Here is an 18,022-nt window from a genome sequence, read left to right as displayed (position 1 = left end):
TAACACCGACAGAAATCCAAAGAGTTAGTTACTATATTGTGTACATTTTGTCAGATAACATGCCAAAGGTCAAATAGGAAGTAAACAACAAAACCCACTAGTCCAAGTTTTTAATTTCTACAATACTATTGCTCAACATGCAAAAGAGAGAAGACAAATACAGAATGTTCTCTCATATGTGAATACAAAATAAAAAATCAGAATGAATATAAAACAGTGATTACTACATGCTGCAAAGATTGGAGGGAAGTTAAATAATGGTACCAAAACACAGCAGAGAGAAGTAATTTCTAGTGTTCTACAGCACTGGGTAGTGACTAGAGTTCACAATAACCTCTTACCTATTTTATGATTAACTAGGAAGGGCTTTGAAGGCTCCAAATACACAATGTAATAATGAGATTAAAATCATGAATTGCTCTAGTTTGATCAGTACACCATGTATATATGTACTGAAACACCATGGTACTCATAAAAGTACAAATGAATTTTTTAAAAAAGAAAAAGGAAAAGCAAAATGCACAAGTGGGGGCTAAGGAAATAGAATGAAGGAACAAAAGAAAACTTTTATAAAAAGCTTGAACCAGGGTTGGGGCTATAGTTCAGTGGCAGAGCGCTGGCCTAGCATGTGTGAGGCACTGGATTTGATCCTCAGCACCACATAAAAATAAACAAAGGCATCCCATCCATCTACAACTACAAAAAAATTAAAAAAAAAAAAAAAAACTTGACCTATAATTTATGACATGATAAGGTACTCCAACTATAGAAATGCAAAATGATATAAAAAGAATCAATTGGAGAATAAACCTTCAGGGGTAAAAGGAAAACTAAAATAAATATTTAATAAAATGATGAGACAAAAAGAAAGAAATGTTTCAAATTAGACCCAAAATGCAAACCTACAAGTAATTAGAAGAGGTTCAACATTTGACTAACAAATTCCAGAATCAGAACAAAGAAAAATGGCCATCTACTTGAGAAGAGAAGTTACCTAGTAGGATTTCACAGAATGGAAAAATATGAATCGTTCTAAACACTTTAATCAAAGAACAAAAATATGCCCACACCAAGACATGTTACCATAAAATTTCATATTTTCAGGGAGAAGAAAACCTTCCAGAGGGAAGTGAGAATGAGAGACACCAGATCCACAGAGAATCTTCAACACTTTAAGAGAAAAGTGTTACCAGCTAAATTAGAAGTAATTCAGAAACATGGGGAGATAAAAAGTTTACCTCTTATACTCCTTTTCTTAGGAAGATACCAGAAAATGATACAGAATGAAAAGAGGTGTAAGCTAAGAAACTGAGGGATCTGAGAAGTAGTGGAGCCAACTTAGATCTACAAGAGACAAAGTGACAGACCTGCAGCAGAAGGTGGATAAAATGGTAAAGCATCTGGACAGAACTAAGGACACAGAGGAAAATTAGGCAGGAGAAAAATGTCTAGGGGATCAATAACCAAGGAACAATCAAAACAGGAATGTGATCACAATGAATCTCCCTTTACACCCAGTGATTGTGATATAATTATTTGGAAGGACTGGAAAGAGAAAATGAGGGAGGCAGAGTTTAAATCTTCACCTATAGTAATAAAAAGGCTCAAAGTCTAAATTATTAATAAATAGGAATATTATTTAATATGCAAAGTCACTTCCAAATCTTTCAGTCCAAGAGTATACATTTCATTGATTTTTTTTTTTTTTTAAACAAAAAGAAACCAATGTACTTTGAAATTCCAAGGCTTCATGCCTTTTGCTTTGTTCTTTGTATAAAAAGAGGCTGTTCAGCGGGTTCTGCTCTTCATCTTCTCTCTCGTTCGTTTTCCAGGTCTCTTCTACACAAAAAAAGAATCACATCTGGTCACACAGCACTTGATCTTCTGCCCCAGGGTGAGAAGAGGCAGATGAGGAGAGTGGGTTTAGGGGGAGAGGAGATGGTGCCCACCCTGATTTGCGTACCCCCACCACTTACATTTGCTCCTTTCTTTCCAGGCCTCTTGGGGCCCTTGGCATGGGCTGCCTTGGCCCGGAAGCTGGATACATCATCATGGCTCTCACGAGTGTTCCACTTGGAGCCTTTCTTCTTTCCACCAAAACCAAATTTCTGGTTTTTGTATCGTCGCTTGGCACTGGGCCTGGAGAAAGGGGGTCCTACAGGTCACTGGAGCACTGTAACCCCTGATGACCTTATGGCCTGATGATACTCTCCAGTTCCTTTCTGTACAGCTCTGCAGGCACTACTATCACCACAATTCCATCCTTGGCCCTGCATTTTTATAAATTACCTCATCTATTTATGGTTTTAACCCCCAGAGCAGGAAGACCAAAAAAAAAAAAACATAGGATAGAATCTGTATATGACATGTGTCTTTGGAAAGCTTTTTCATTTTAAGTTAGTCTTGCTAAACCATCCTCAGTTGTTGCTATTCCTTTCAAGGATATAAGATGCAGTCAAAATCCAAATGTAATAAATTTTAGAGTCATCAAATTCAGTCTATTCAAAATCATATGTCATCTCCCTTCCTAGACTTCCTATGTAAATTATGTAAATGCTCCACCTTGTGCTCCACCTTGGGGCTAGAGCTCCTACCATCTGCCCAGGCACCCAGGCAGCGGACACTCACTTTTTTTTTTTTTTTTTTTTTTAAGGGTACCAGGGATTGAACTCAACCACTGACACACTCTCAGCCCTATTTTGTACTTTATTTAGAGACAGGGTCTCACTGAGTTGCTTAGAGCCTTGCTTTTGCTGAGGCTGGTTTTGAACTCACAATCCTCCAGCCTCAGTCTCCCAAGCCACTGGGATTACAGGCATGCGCCACCGTGCCCGGCTCTACACTCACTCTTAGTACCCACTTCAGTTACTAAGTCATGCTGATGTGACTTCTTAGATGCTTCTTCAACATGTTTTCTCCTCGCTATCCTCTGCATGTGTACAGCATTATTAACTGTGCATTTGGACTTTTGAAATAGACACCTAATCATGTCTCCACTTCCCTCAAGTCCATCACTGACCCAAATGCCACTGTAATCTTTTCAAACATGAGTACGATCTGCTCATCATTCTCAGTAAAGCCTCTGAGTGTCTCCCCACTGCCTCCTGGATGAAGCCCAAGCTCCTCTACAGTGAGCAACAGCTCAGCTCAGCTCAGCCCAGCCCAGCCCGCCTCCCCACTCCTCACCTCCCACTGCATTCCCAGTGGGGCCAGATGCTGGCTGTTCCTTATCCACAACCTGCTGTCTCATGACTCTATGCCTCTGTTCACTGGAGTTCCTTCTCCTTCCTCTCTCTCTCCTACTCTCCTGGTCAATTCTTACTCCTCACACTAGGCTCAGATGGGATCCTTCTCCGGGCAGTCATGCCCAGGCTATGTAAGAAACTTCTAAAATGTGCTTCTAAACTATTCCCTAAATGTCTTTATCATAGTTTTTGTTGTATTTTATGGAAATTATCATTCCCCCATCAGGCCTGGTATGCAGGTATACAGAAAGGTGGACTAAGAAGAATAATAGCCAACATTCTCCCCTTTAATATTCACAGTACTATAACTACACACCTTTCTTCATTATAGTAAATGGGCAATTAACAAGTGACTTCCTCAAAGCTACCCTACTAATGAGCAGCAGAATCCAGATCTGACCCCTAGATGTGTGCTTTTAACTAACACATTGTGTGATGGGGAACCACATGATGCTTCAGCGTTCACTTAACATAAACCAAGTACTTTATTTTCATCTTCAAAGGTTGATATAGCTAAAAAGATCCATCACATGGTGCTATAATTGTTGGGTCTAATCTGCAGCTGCATTCTCTCAACTCAGAGGCCACTCCTGTGAAGGTCCTCCCATCCACTACACATCACAGAACCAAACCAAAAACCTCTTACCCTTTCTTCATCTGCTGGGCTTTAGCTGCTGCCTTTGTGCCCTGTGGGACGGATTTCTGATCACCCTCAAGGAAATCCAGTTTATCAGAGAAGCCTATGAGTGAAGAAGCACTTTGATCAGCACCATTATGTTTTAAGAAAGAAGAAAGGTTTAAAACTCAAAATAAAGGTGTTATTTTCCAAACTGATTTTAAGAAGCACATCTTGCTCTCCATATCATTCCCAGAACTTAGGTCCAATTGTTACCCATCAATCAAGAAGACTCAAAGCACTCCATGTTCAAATTACCTCTCAGGTATGCTCTATCCCCATTCTCCTACATCCTTAGCAGAGAGATATTTGACTGACCTTTCTGATATTTCTTAATGGCATTCATCATATGCTTTTTCTCCTGCTGCCTCTTCTGAAGAACTTCCGTTTGCACCTGTGATATGGACACAAGGACAGTTATACCCATTTCAAATCATTACTCCAAGTGTCCACATTCTCTCAATGTGATAAGAAAACACACAACCACATGCTGTGATTAATATCACTACCATTTAACATTTACATCTATGTGCTAAGGGTTCTCTATATATTCTCAGTTCACCTTCAAATTCTTATTATCTATTAAACTGAAACACAGAAGGTGTACTTGTTCAAGTTACATAGCAAGAATGTGCAGAGCAGAGATACACAAGCCAGCAGCCTGACTCCACTGTCTGTACTCTTACCTCTTCACACAATCCTACAGATCGTGTTTAGGTCTACAGTCAATTTTTCTCATTGGTCATACTTGGGAAGATTAAATATCCAACCCACTGTTACTAGACATGAAAGCACTAAAAGAAAAAGGGAGGGAAAAAAAAAAAAAAAAACTCCCCAGAAAACAAGAAAGAAAAAAGCTTTAAAGACAAAAGGAGACAATATACTTTAATGCAGGGCTTCTACATCTCAATACTACTGACATTCTAGACAGGGTAACTCTTTGTTTGGCACAGGGGCTGTCCTGTGAATCGCAGAGTGTTTAACAACATCCCTGCCCTTTACCCACTGGATGCCAGCAGCACCCCTTCACTCCAAGATATGACAACCAAAAGATGTGTGTATACTGTGACAAATGTTCCCTGGAAGCAAAATCACCTCACATTGGGAACCACTGCGCACTGGTATCCTCAAATTAGAAAGTGAGATGAGCTGAGCTTTGCTTTCAATAAAGCCATTGCCAGTATGTTTGAGATAATGTTAACCACCCACCTCCAGATCAAAGAAACACTAAATCCACAGCTGATCTTTAGCAGAGGACAGGATGTTAGTCTCCTCTTCCTCTGCTGAGGATTTATCCGAAAATTACCCCAAGTGGCTCCATGCCCAGATCACAAGGGCTATGTCCAAAACACTGTGACAAAGCCTAAACTCCCATGTAAATCCTCCTCACTCATTCCTTCCCACAACCTTAACTATAATACCTGTCATCTTTCTTACATGACTATACAATAAAAAGGAAGTAGAGAACAGTTTCACAGAAAGCCTAATCTTGTTTTACATTAGAACTCAGATAATCATAGTCAAAAACATGTGTACCATTTTTTTCCCTCAGACCGGGAAAATCAAGGCAAGTGAGTCCAATCCAAGATGCATATCAAAAGCACCTGAGAAGCCTTTGGGGGGCATGGGAGAAAGTATACAGATTCCCAGAAACTCTGAAGCATGGAAATGTTTCAAAAATTTTCACCTAGTAATTTTGCTGAGAGATCAGGTATGGAAACCACCGATTTGGACTCAACCCATTACTGTACAGATGTGAAGATTAAAGCCCAGAGAAGCTGTCAGCTCCACCTGCCCTTACCACCCTAGTCCTGGCACTGCACACAACCCACTGTGAGATAACACATGATCAAACACCCTCAAGGCCTAGAACCAAATCAGACCCTGGCAATCTGATTTCACATACAATATGGTCTTGTTCTAGTCCTTACACATTTTCTTTCTCACCTTCTTTCCATATTTCCTAAGTGCTCGCAGTTGTTTAGCTTTTTCAGACTTCTCCATGGCGGCCTGTTTAGTCTGCAGCTTCTGTCGAATCTAAAATGCAAAAGGTTGTCAGATCTACTTAGGGTGCAGAAGAACAGAGAACAGTGTATCCCGTGGAATCTATAAATCATCTATTCTGACCCATGTTTCACATATGAAGACAAGGAGGCCCAAAGGCTGAGCACTTTGCCCAAGAACACAAAAGTATCAGTGGTGGGGCCAGAGCTTAAAAGTAACTTCCTACTCCCAGTGTGCTGTTTGTTCCATTACACAAAAGTTGTCATCCGTGAAAGAAAACCAATTTCTCCCCATGCCCACTGTCTGTACAAAGGTTAAGCCTGCATGCAGCCTCAGTGCCCTTCTCTAACAGGCCTCACAAAAAAAAAAAAAAAAAAAAAAAAACTCCAGCAGATATCTAATACCCACCCTCTTCCATCAAACATACACATTTCAGTTGAAGGATAAGATATCACTACAAACAAACAAGAGACATGTATGAGCTGTTCTCTAGATTAGCTTCTCTGGGTACCACCAATAGTTCCCTAACATCTAACTTGATACCCAGGGGATCCATTTAAATATAACCTTGCTTCAGTGTTGGCAATTCTCTCCCCCTCAAGTTAAAATGAGGACCAAGTGCCACCTAACTCTAAATTATATTGTATCTGAGCCACATATTAATCTGTCATTTTACAAAGAAGTGAGGGCCCAAGAAGAAAATGTATTTACAAGTGATAGCATTGCTTCCTGGCAATAGAAGCACCAGAACAACTGTGCTGTGTTCTCTGTACACCGTGTCATGGCAACTAGGAAATATGAAAGCCATCTTAACTTTAGGACCATTTTTATACTACTTCCTTTCTCCTTAGTTATTTAAATTAGGAAAAAGTCATTCTTATATTTATCTAATGGGTGGTAAGAACCTAAATCTAAAGTAGAAAATCTCTGAAAGAGATAATAAATGTCTTTGACAACCAGCTCCCCAATATTGGGTTTATAGTTCTTTCTAAAACACTATAGGAGATAGGCCAGCTGAATATACTTCAGTACAAAGCCTTGGCTTTCCAGACAAAAACGTTTCTTACCTTTTGCATCTGTTGATCGGACTTAGCCATTTCTGCAAAATAATCGGTTGGCCTCTTGGTAGGGACTTTGAGCTGATGGAGGCGGGGTAATACTGCAAGCACAGCAGCCTGGGCCTGGCGGTAGCTGAGATTACAGGGCAAAACGTGAAACGAGATGAGGGAGAAAGGCTTTCATTCCTTCTCACTGCCTCTCATGAGTTTTTCAAGCTGAGAAGCACTCAACATCTGACCTTCACTAACAAGAACAAATGAATAAACACACAAAAGTGGGAATGAAACCTTATTAATTTGGCATCTTAGAAAGATTTCACTGTACACCATTATTTTAAAGGAGAGAAATTTTGCTAAAAATAAGTTAGCAGTTTAAAAGAATGACTACTCTAAAGGTGCCAATTAACACACAAATTAATGTCAATTATGAATTTTTATATAATTACTAAACAAAGTACAGTCAGGGAACCCCCCCTCCCATAAACAAAGTTTGTTCTAATAACTAACTGCATGTGCACACACATAAGCTTTACAAGTGAATATTTCAAAATAGTCTATAAACTGGACTTAAAATCAGAACTAGTAGACCAGGGAGCTCTTCTCTCAACCAAGGAGAATCCCTTAGCTCTTCCTCCTCTAGGGAAGAGTCTTCCCATTCCCAAACATGTGCTAACTCCCTGGGGATCCAGAGAGTGCAGTCTCACTACTTCCTTCTCTCCCTTATTCTCTAGCACAAGGACCCCAACTTCTCCCATAGTGGAAAATAAACATACAAACTCATTTCCCGCTGGAAATCATCTTCTGGATTAACAGCTTTCTGGTCTTTGTTCTGAGGTGTAGGCTGAGGGTCACTAATTTCTGGCACCGGACCCAGGGTCACATCGAGCCTTTCAACCCACTCCAGGTCCCGCTTGAATTCAGCCAAACACTGTTTCAGGCCATTCTAGGAAATTCAGACACTGAGCTCACAAGAAAAGCAAGAGTTTGTCTCTCTCACGCACAAACCCAATAAGAAAAGTGCTACACCCAAATACCCAGACAGACCCTCTAGGCTTTGGGCAGGTTGCATCTTCCTGGGACAAGAATCAGTCTCCAAACACAACACTGCCTTGTGCGCATCCCATTTCCGAGTACCAGTTGCCCGGCGCCCGCGCTCACCACGTCATTCACAGTCCTCTTTGGCCCCTCTAGCACGACATTGAGGCCTGGCTTCAGGAGTCCGCGGGAAAACGCATCCTGCAACTGCAAGACACAGTGGCGGTCAGTATCAGAGGAGTAAGAGCCCCTCTTTCCGCGCCCCGACCGGCGAGCTCTGCTGACATACCTCTCTGTCCGTGACAAGAGAATCATCAGAATCCGAGTCGGAGCCCGACAGCGGGGGAGTGTCCATCTCGTCGCACGCCCGACCCGCGCCTACCTGGAAGCGCAGGGTAGCCCGAGGCCCGCGGGACTGGCAGGGGAGACCCTCGCCGCGGACGCTGCGCTCAGCACCCACTCACACTCGCAGCTCCACGTGCGCCCAAGCCACACCAGCACCAACAACTCACCGACCGTGCTCAGCTCCTCGATCGGGACTTCCGCTTCCGGCTACAAGCCACACTTCCGGTTTGTGGTTGCCATAGGAACCGCTGCGACGTTGGGAAGTGCCCGGGCTGCTTGGAATCCCTAGGGGTAGCACCTCTGGATACGTGCTTGGTCTGCTGAGCCTGAGTGAAGAAGCGAAAGGTGGGAGAGGTCCCTGAGGTCGTCAGGAGGAGCTGAACGTGCAAGGGAGAAAAGGAAAGGGGAGAAGGAGCCCTAGGGGACCGGCTAGATTGGGGGGGCACCCCGAGGTGAGGAGGAGGGCTCGGGGGCGGGGCCAGGGGCGTGTCCTGGGTGGGCGGGGCGGGGCAATGCACTTAACTCTGCTCTGACCCGCTGCTTGGTTTTTAGCAGAACTCTGGCAAGGGATCATGTCTACCGTCGTAGCTCAGTGGCTGCATGTTTTTGGTCTTCGAGCCCACGTGGCCAACAATATCTTTTTCTTCGATGAACAGATTATTATATATCCTTCAGGAAATCATTGTGTGAAGTACAATGTGGATCAGAAGTGGCAAAAATTTATTCCAGGTAAAATCCTTAACATCCTGACGTATACATTAACGGCTCGTGCCAAATAGAACCCTGTAATCTCAAAACCACGTTTGGAAAGACAGTTTATGACAACTGGAATATTACAGTTTTATAAAGTTAGAAGAAATAAAAGTCAACTTGCATTATTTATTATAGACCAATCAAAGATACGATTGGGCTGGGGATATAGTTCATTTGGTAGAGTGCTTCCCTCACATGCACAAGGCCTGGATTCAATCCTCAGCAGCACAAAAAAAGAAGAAGAAGAACAATGAAAATAAAAAGAAAAAAACCAAGAAGCAAAAAAAAAAAAAAACAGTTAAATTTAACAAAATTAATATTAATTTTAAAGTATTTTTGCATTGTAATTTCAGGAAAACAATATTTTTATGCATCTTCAGTGTCATTGGCTTTGTCCTCACCAGACCCCCTTTTGGAGTTGTAAACACAAGTTTTCCAAAATACACCATCTTCAGTACACCTTTTAAGTCCTGGTACAATGAAGACACAGAAAATTTTACCCTTAGTCACACACAAAAAAATATTTGTATGACATTACATTTTTTGTTCTCATTCATCCTGTCAGTGATATTTATGACAATTCAATCCACTCTTTTTCCCCACTCTTTATTGTGTTGAACGCTTTATTATGATATGTGCATATAAAAGTATATACTCTATATATGTAATAAAGAATTACTATTACATGAAAATCTATGAACCATCCAAGATAATATATAGAACATTGCCAGTTCCAGTACTTCTCTCCCATCCCCACACACCCCCATTTTTGAATTTTGTATTATTTTCCATACAGCTTTTATTACATATATGTGTGATTTTATGCAAAATATATTTTTATTTTTGCTATTTTCCAATTTTATTTAAATGGAATCATAATGTATGTAGCCTGTAACTTGCTTCTTTTGTTCAACATCATGCTTTTGAGATTCATGCATCTTGATACATATAACTGAGTTCATTTTATTGTAGCATAGTATTCCAATCTCTGAATATAATGTCTCAAATATATATTTATATACCCATCCTAGGCTTGAGGGGCATTCGGGGAAATAACAGCTATTTGCTATTAGAAATGTTACCACTATAAATATTCTTGCATTCATACATGTTCCTGCACTTTGCAAAGATTCTCTAGGACTCACATCCAGGAATAAAATTAATGAGGACCCTTAGTGCCAACAATGCATAAGGGTCCTCATTCTTCCACAACTTTACCAACCCTTTGTCATGTTCAACTTCTCATTTTTTGCTAGTCTAATGCTTGAGAAGAGGTATCTTATTGTGATTTTAGTTTGCCTTTCTCTATTACTAATGCAAATTAGTACCTTTTCACATATTTACAGACTACTCCTACTTAGCCTTGTGTTATTTGTCTCATTCAAGCTTTTTAATCCATTTTTCTATTGTTCTTCATGGGGCTTGGGGTTTTTTTGTTTTGTTTTGTTTTGTTTTAGTAACTTCCTTATTGACTTAATGACACACTTTGTATTGTCTATGTACTAATCATTCCAATCTGGAGCTTGAATTTTCTCCCCCATGTTATCTTTTGATGGACAGAAATTCTTAATTTTATTGAAGTCAGATTTACCAAACATCAGGTAATATTCTGTTAGAATAAATTGTACTAAATATAGTTGGCTTTTTTATGTCTAACATATTTGCTCAACTGTTGTTAATTCTAATAACAAATCTGGATTCTTTGGGGTTTTCTACGTAGAGCGTCATATTATCTACAAAAAATGATGGTTTTATTTCTTTTTCTTGTGTTACTGTACTGGCAAGCACCTCCAGACAGAGTTGAATAGGGACAATGAAAGAGAACATCCTTGTCATGCTTCTACTCTTAAAAGGAATTATTTCAATATTTGTTACACAGAAGGATGTTTACTGCAGGCAGTTGTCAATGTCTTTTATCAAGTTAAGGAAAATCCTTTAATTTTCTAGATTGCTATGCATTTCCCCCCAATGAACACATACTGAATTTTATTGCATGCACTTTCTATATTTCCATAAGATTATATGGATTTCTAATATTAAATCAGTCATTGTTTTATATAGACATTTATTTATATTTGCTCTCAAGTTTACTGAATTCTGTCCACCATGATTCTTTTTTTTTCCCCACCATGACTCTTTAGAAATCAGATATTCCAGTTGCAATCATTTTCCTTCTACAGTTAGTGATGATGTGTTAATGGTAGATGCTTCCAGATTATGTTAATTTAAAATTACTTTAATTTCATCCTCATATTTGAAAGAGAATTTGGCCAGGTATAGAATTTTTGTCAGCACATTGCAGTTTTTGCTGCAATGTTTTTTACTTCTGTTTTCTTGTTGTGGTTAAGCCATTAGCCATTGGGTCTTCTATCTATAGATGATCAGTCTGTTCTTCTGGATGCTTTTAAGAAGTTTTCTGCGTCTGTTTTTATTATATTGTAGGTTTTATTTTCCCTTTCTAATCTTCCTAGGGATTCTTGGATCCAAGGGTAGGCATCTCGCAGTGATTCTAGAGAGTTTTTAACAATTGTCACTTTGGAATATAGTACCTTTTTCATTCTGTTATCTCCAAGAACTCCAGACCATCTCAACTCTAACCCTCCATGTTTTTAAACTCTTTTTTCTTTGTATTTATCTCTTGGCTTCATTGAATCTCTTTTCAGCCATATCTAGCCTACAATTTAGTATATCCGTTGAGATTATCATTTCAGTTATTATGCTCATATTCTCACACTTCCTACCTATACCACATCTCTTCTGCTCTGAATTCCATTTTATATCAGCAGGACCTCCTTCATATGTGTGGGTCCTCTCAGCTGTACACTTAAATGCTGCCCATATATCCTGTAAACAGTCACCCTTTGAACATCTTTAGGCCTTCTCTGATGGTAGAGACCTAGGAAAGAGCCAATGCTGGTCTTGTCGTTAGACTCAGGACCATTTAGGCAGGGAATTCCAGAGTCCTGGGTACCTGGAATGTGATATAGAAAATGCAATGCAAATGCCAGGTGGTCCCTGGATTCCATCCCCTGGTAAGGGCTATAGCTAGAAGACCACCTAAAATAGGGAACCCAGGAGGAGTGAGTTTTCCTTCATCTTCTGTAGGCAATCTTATGCTCCCAGCTTTAGCTTCTCACCAGGCCTTTTACTTCAAATCTGAGTTTTTAGTCCCACCCTCTGCCCTGAGCTTTAGAATCATATCTAACTGCTAGGCCTCTTTACCCACATGCCCCACAATATACCTTGTGCACTGTATCAAAAATCCAATTCTCATTTCTTCTTTTCTCCTGCTATTTCCTAAAGATCAAACTGCCAGATATTCAAACTCATGATAAAGATATGACTACAAAAGTCATGCTGTCCTAGCGTAAATATTCTAGAAACCCAATGCTATATATGCAAAAATATAACTTTAATATATTCGTTCATTATTAATTAGTGCTGGGACAACTGACTAGGTGTTTGAGAAATGGGAACCACTTTATATCCTCACTTCATATTTTTTATCATCATGGGTCCAAGATGAATTAAAGGTTTAAGCTTAAAAATATTGTAAAAAGCTGGGAGCAAATACACATAAATATTAAGTATGTGAATGGGCTGTGTAAGCAAGTCATGGGGCATAGTCTTCACCGTCACCCCTAACTCCCTCAGTCTAAATTCTATCCCAGGGGTCCCACTCATCCCCATCACCTGAATTCATTCTCATTTCTCTCCCTCATTCCAGCAGTCACTAAATCCTACTGGTTCTACCTATTGGCATTTCTCTAATCTCCCCTCCTCCCATTACTTTCACCCCTACTGCCGCCTTATAGTGTATTGCACCCTTACCTCTCGCTTCTGCAAATAACCTGCTGGCTACTCTCATCCCCTCCAGGGCTGCCTTCCATCTGGCTGCCAGAGGCTCTTTCTATACACCTGTCTGACCTTTCCTAAAAGTTTTCAGTGGCTTTCATTGCTTCCCAGGTGTAATCCAAAATCATTGGCAAAGTTCTCAATGACCCCGAAACCTGGTTCTTCCCTGAGCTTCCCTTATTGCCTGTAGCTCTTCCAGAAAAGTTCCATGTGCTGGGCAACTTGCTGTGACCCTCCCAGCATGGAGTCCATCAGACGGGGACCTAGCCCATCACTTCCTAGCGCATCTTCCCCTGCTTCACACATCCTCCCTGCCCAGGTCCCCACACCCACAGAAGACTTTTCCACTATGCACAGTGCCTAGGGCTTACAATACCTTTAGGGGCCCATGAAAATGTTTTAAATTTGTTTTAAAATAAGAAAAAGTAAATATAACAATAATGAATATATAAGAGTGAATCCAGCCTGAATCATATTCATCTTTATATTAATGCAGTCATCAAATGTGTGATTGCATGTATTTTTTAAATAGTGTAGAAAAATAAATATACTTGTACTATTTTATGGAGGAAGGGACATATGTAAGCAAAAGTGTCTAGGGCCCATGAAAATTGCAATGTGGCCCTCATTGAATTTCCTGAAAAAAAAGATTTACATTTTAATCTTTGCCTCAGGCTCTGCTTTCTAGAGGACCACAGCTTTCATTTTCATGCTCATTACTTCGTGAATGCAAGAAAACTGCTATATCTTGAGACATTACCTCTATATTCCAGGAGAAGGGGGATAGAATGCATCTGCCCTTGATCTTCAAGAAAACATAAAGCTTTATCATAAAACCACTTCAGAAGACTTCTGCATCCGTCTCATAACTAAAATGTCACACAGATCACCTAAATATAAGAGAGGCTGAGTTAATATCCCGGCCTTTAAAAGTGTTGAGTGCTGGCCACTCAGAGCACTAAAGCTTCTATGATTGGACCTGTTCCTCTCTTCCGGATCCATCTTTGATCATCGTGACTCACATACATTTCTCCAGCAATACCTGCTGCTACCAATTCCCCCACAGCACTCTACTCTTTGTCACCTCCACAACGTTGCTCCAACTTTTGCCACCACATATCCCATCCTCCATCCCAACTCCTCTTCCTTCACGAAGGGTTCCTTGACTTCTCCCACCTCATCCTCAGTGAGGTGCCCATCTGATCGTTTTCATAACACCCCAGGTGTAGTTGTACGGAGGGATGGCCAGGAACTGATAACTAGGTGTTCGTGCACCTTTCTCCTCTGTCAGCAGTGTCACTGCTGAGCCTGCTTGAGTCTTGGTGAAAGCACAACCTACCCTCACTATCCCCTTTTCCCTCTGTTTGCAGGCTCAGACAAGAGTCAGGGCATGTTGGCCTTGTCCATCAGCCCCAATCGGCGGTACCTCGCCATCTCCGAGATTGTGCAGGAGAAACCTGTAATCACCATTTATGAGCTGTCATCCATCCCGTGCCGGAAGCGCAAAGTCCTTAATACTTTTGACTTTCCAGTTCAGAAATTTATCAGCATGGCCTTTTCTCCAGACTCCAAGTATCTATTGACTCAGACATCACCTCCAGAATCAAACCTTGTCTATTGGCTGTGGGAAAAGCAGAAAGTAATGGCCATTATTAGAACTGACACTCAGAACAACCCTATCTACCAGGTACCTCCTAGTATAACAGGTATCATGTAGCTCATAGAATAGTAAGAGCGGTCTTTTATTGAATCCTTGTTTTGTATCATAGTATATATTTCTTACATGCATTTTAAAATTTTGGTCTCACAAGGAATATATATATATATAATTTTATATAAGGAATGCAAAATTATTATTCCCATTTTATAGATGAGGGAGCTGAGGCTCCAAGAGATTAAATAATTCATACAAAATCACACAGGTGATTTTTCCTGACTCCAGCTCCTACCTTCTTTCCTCTACCTAAAACTGCTTTCTGGTTACAGGTTAGGCCCAGAGGTGAATTTTTAAAGCAGGCTCACTTGCATGCTCTCCCCCCGCCCTTTGGTCATTTCCAGCAGTTTTGCTAGGCAGCAGGAAGATTTCAAGAATGCAATGCAAAATGGTACATTTTAGGAAGCTTTCAGTGAAATTGTGGTTATATGGGTAACAATTCTTGATTGTTCTTTGAGAGAAAAATAAAGAAGACTCATTAGGAAGCTCATTGCCTCTTAGGCAGGGAGTTCAAAGGTTTTATCTTGGTTCAGTCTAGGATCTTATACTCAGTTTTACAAGATCTCAATTCTGTTTATGTCCAGAGATACTAGCTAATCAATTAGCATCTCAAGCCTAAATTATTCATCTCACAGGAGATTGACATCACAACCAGAAAACTCACATCATTTATCCAGTGTATTTCATTCCTAATACAGAGAAGGTTAGAGGCAAAATTAGTAATCAGAAGGTTGCTTGGTGATCTTAGAATCAAACCAAAGGCAGGCCATAGTGAGGCCTGAGGAGGCATCCCTGCTCCGTGCAGAGAGCATCCCCTCTCAAGTAGATCCACTGAACATTTATTGGATGCCCACTATGAACCCAGCTGGGAATACAGAGATGAAGAAGCCACACACAGCCCTGCAAGTTCCTCCATGCCTAGTGAGGAGAGCAGGTTGACTGCCCATTAGAGTATGTTAGGATAGAGCCTCTAGGGAAGGAAACTCAGTTGGTGGGAGACCATGCAGATTCTCCTGATAGGTGATTTCTTTCCTCCATGGACAGGGCAATTCCCTCCATCCCCCCACTCCACCCCATGCCCCTAGACATGTGCACACACCTGACCAGCCCTCATTTCTCCATTTCTAGCTGAGCTGCCGCGACCAGCGCAGCCAAAATAGCAGGTTCCAGTGAGGGGTGATGGGAGATTGGAAGAAATAAGACTCACAAACTCAGATTGTGAAATTAACACCTGGGATTGGGTGGAGCATTACTCTCTGATGGAGAAGCAGTTCTAAAGAATTAAACCAGCAATCTTTATTTTATATATATATATATATATATATATATATATATACACACACACACACACACACACATCATTAATTAAAGACTATGCAAGCATTATTCTTTGTATTCATGAAAGTTACAGAGTTAGCAACATTATGCAGCTTATTCCTCAGTTACATTCTACAATTATAGGAGCATTGTGTAGCTTTCAAGAAAATCCATTGTTTAAAGTTACTATTATGCGGCAGGTTCAGGAGCAGCAGAGCTGGTAAAACATTGTGGTTGTCTTAGCAAGAGAATTCCTCTATTCCCAGGAGCTGTGGGCCTTAGAGCAAGGTTGAAGCTGATAAGCTCTAGCATAGAGACTCCCCATGGAGGGCATTACCACAGCAACCCAGCATCCTGCACCTGTGCACAGAAACTTTCCCAGGCACCAAGCATGCCACAGCCACAAAGTTATCAGGGATACCAATCTCAGGCACTGGTCTCCCAATCACTGTCACCGCTCTTCACACTGAGCTTCATTCCATTTTGTTGGCACAGAGTTTGATTATTATTGGAACATGCTCATTCTGCATTTCACCTTTGTAGATTTTCTTTGTGGAACTCATGGGCCCTACATCTACATGGATACACATGTGTGCCCTCATCAAACATGGTATAAAATTCCTTGACTTAATGATGTGTAAGGGAGTTTCTGAACTACCTGCAATGAGTATTAATTTGAAAAGTTGGAAATAATTCCATTAAGGTTAGTTTTTATATATCTTTTGCTTTTATTCTCTTACTTTTTGCAGGTGAGCATTAATCCCCAGGATAACACTCAGGTTTGTGTCACTGGAAATGGAATGTTTAAGCTTCTGCGTTTTGCTGAGGGAACCCTAAAGCAAACCAATTTTCAGAGAGGAGAATCCCAAAACTATCTAGCCCATGCTTGGGTGGCTGAAGACAAGGTCATTGTTGGCACTGATACAGGAAAGCTTTTTCTCTTTGAATCTGGAGACCAGCGCTGGGAAACCAACATAATGGTCAAGGAGCCCACGGCTAGCTCAAAGAACCTGGAGGTTATCCACGAGTCAGAGAGGTAACGGTGCCCCATGGGCTGATACCCGCATGCTTACTGTACTGAGAACATTAATCAGAGAGGGCATTCTTCAAAATCCACTCATAACCCCTCTACCTTAAAAACTATGTTCATTTTCCTTCTTCCTATATTCAAGCACAAATCTGCCAATTATAACCATTTCTAGATACAATTTTTTTATTATGATACCTAACTTCTTTTATACACATTTTAAGCTGGGTAAAATGGCACAAGCCTGTAAGGGACTCAGGAGGCTGAGACAGGAGGATCCCAAGTTTGAGGCCAGCCTCAGCAACTTAGCAAGACCCTGTCTCAAAACAAAATTTTTTAAAGGCTTGGGGGTATGTATGACTCAGTGATAGAGAGCCTCTGGGTTCAACCCCCAATACCACAAAACAAAGGGGAGATAAAGAAAGTATTCTATAATTCTCTACACACTTTATCATAACTAGTCTTCAAAATTGTAGTTTTTTCAAAAATATTTGTTCTATTGGCTGGCTGCCTGGTTTACTGAACTATTATATACATGCCCACTTGGCACTTGCAATTTACAAGGCATCTTTTTAGGTACTGAGGATGCAAGTCCTCTAGGAGTTCAAAATTGAGTGGGAGGTGACAGATAACAGAAGTGCTAGGGAATGTTGTCCCTAAATCTGAAAGAGGAATATGGGCAAAGAGGAGTTCAGGAAGGAGTACCTCTCTTATAACCAAGAATAATCATGTCTCACACATACTGGAAAGTGTCATTGAATGTGGCAGACACTGTTTTAATCACATTCTGTATATTCCCATTTGAGTCCTACCTGTGTGGTATATATGATTATCATGGCCATTTTATTTTATTTTATTTTATTTTTGAATATGTATTTTTTTTAATTTTTTATTGTGGGTTGTTCAAAACATTACAAATTTCTTGACATATCATATTCCACACTTTGATTCAAGTGGGTTATGAACTCCCACCTTCACCCCATACACAGATTG

The 18,022-nt window shown here is 40.5% G+C and overlaps 2 protein-coding genes and 1 long non-coding RNA gene across 10 annotated transcripts in view; 1 reads left to right on the top strand and 2 right to left on the bottom strand.

Moving 5' to 3' along the window:
• Positions 1–1,616: 1,616 nt before the first annotated feature.
• Positions 1,617–8,567, bottom strand: Ebna1bp2 (EBNA1 binding protein 2). Its single transcript, XM_015485153.2, has 9 exons — positions 8,308–8,567; positions 8,142–8,225; positions 7,757–7,926; positions 6,993–7,116; positions 5,869–5,958; positions 4,240–4,315; positions 3,892–3,985; positions 1,977–2,139; positions 1,617–1,839 (listed from the first exon to the last, which is right to left on the bottom strand). The coding sequence occupies exons 1-9, from the start codon at positions 8,371–8,373 to the stop codon at positions 1,789–1,791; spliced, it is 918 nt and encodes a 305-aa protein (XP_015340639.1). The 5' UTR covers positions 8,374–8,567; the 3' UTR covers positions 1,617–1,788.
• Positions 8,568–8,580: 13 nt separating this feature from the next.
• Cfap57 (cilia and flagella associated protein 57) overlaps positions 8,581–18,022 on the top strand; it is a 70,256-nt gene continuing 60,814 nt past the window's right edge. For 3 of the 8 annotated variants that reach the window (XM_048815582.1, XM_048815586.1, XM_048815587.1), the window contains exons 1-4: positions 8,581–8,708; positions 8,919–9,092; positions 14,342–14,658; positions 16,752–17,038. In XM_048815582.1, the coding sequence (XP_048671539.1) occupies positions 8,936–9,092; positions 14,342–14,658; positions 16,752–17,038 (761 nt within the window). In that variant the 5' untranslated portion in view covers positions 8,581–8,708; positions 8,919–8,935. Of the gene's footprint in view, positions 8,816–8,915; positions 9,093–14,341; positions 14,659–16,751; positions 17,039–18,022 lie in introns of all 8 variants that reach the window. The other 5 variants (XM_048815588.1, XM_048815583.1, XM_048815585.1 and 2 more) reach the window with 4 other exon arrangements.
• Positions 9,722–18,022, bottom strand: part of LOC125620414 — a 76,905-nt gene continuing 68,604 nt past the window's right edge. Inside the window, exons 5-6 of the long non-coding RNA XR_007352069.1 lie at positions 13,044–14,592; positions 9,722–13,010 (exon numbers count right to left, since the gene is read on the bottom strand). This is a non-coding gene — a long non-coding RNA (uncharacterized LOC125620414). The remainder of the gene's footprint in view (positions 13,011–13,043; positions 14,593–18,022) is intronic.

The sequence above is a fragment of the Marmota marmota genome, unplaced genomic scaffold (genome assembly GCF_001458135.2).
Source record: "Marmota marmota marmota unplaced genomic scaffold, marMar, whole genome shotgun sequence".
Taxonomy (NCBI): domain Eukaryota; kingdom Metazoa; phylum Chordata; class Mammalia; order Rodentia; family Sciuridae; genus Marmota; species Marmota marmota.
This window is presented reverse-complemented; position numbering and strand designations above follow the sequence as displayed.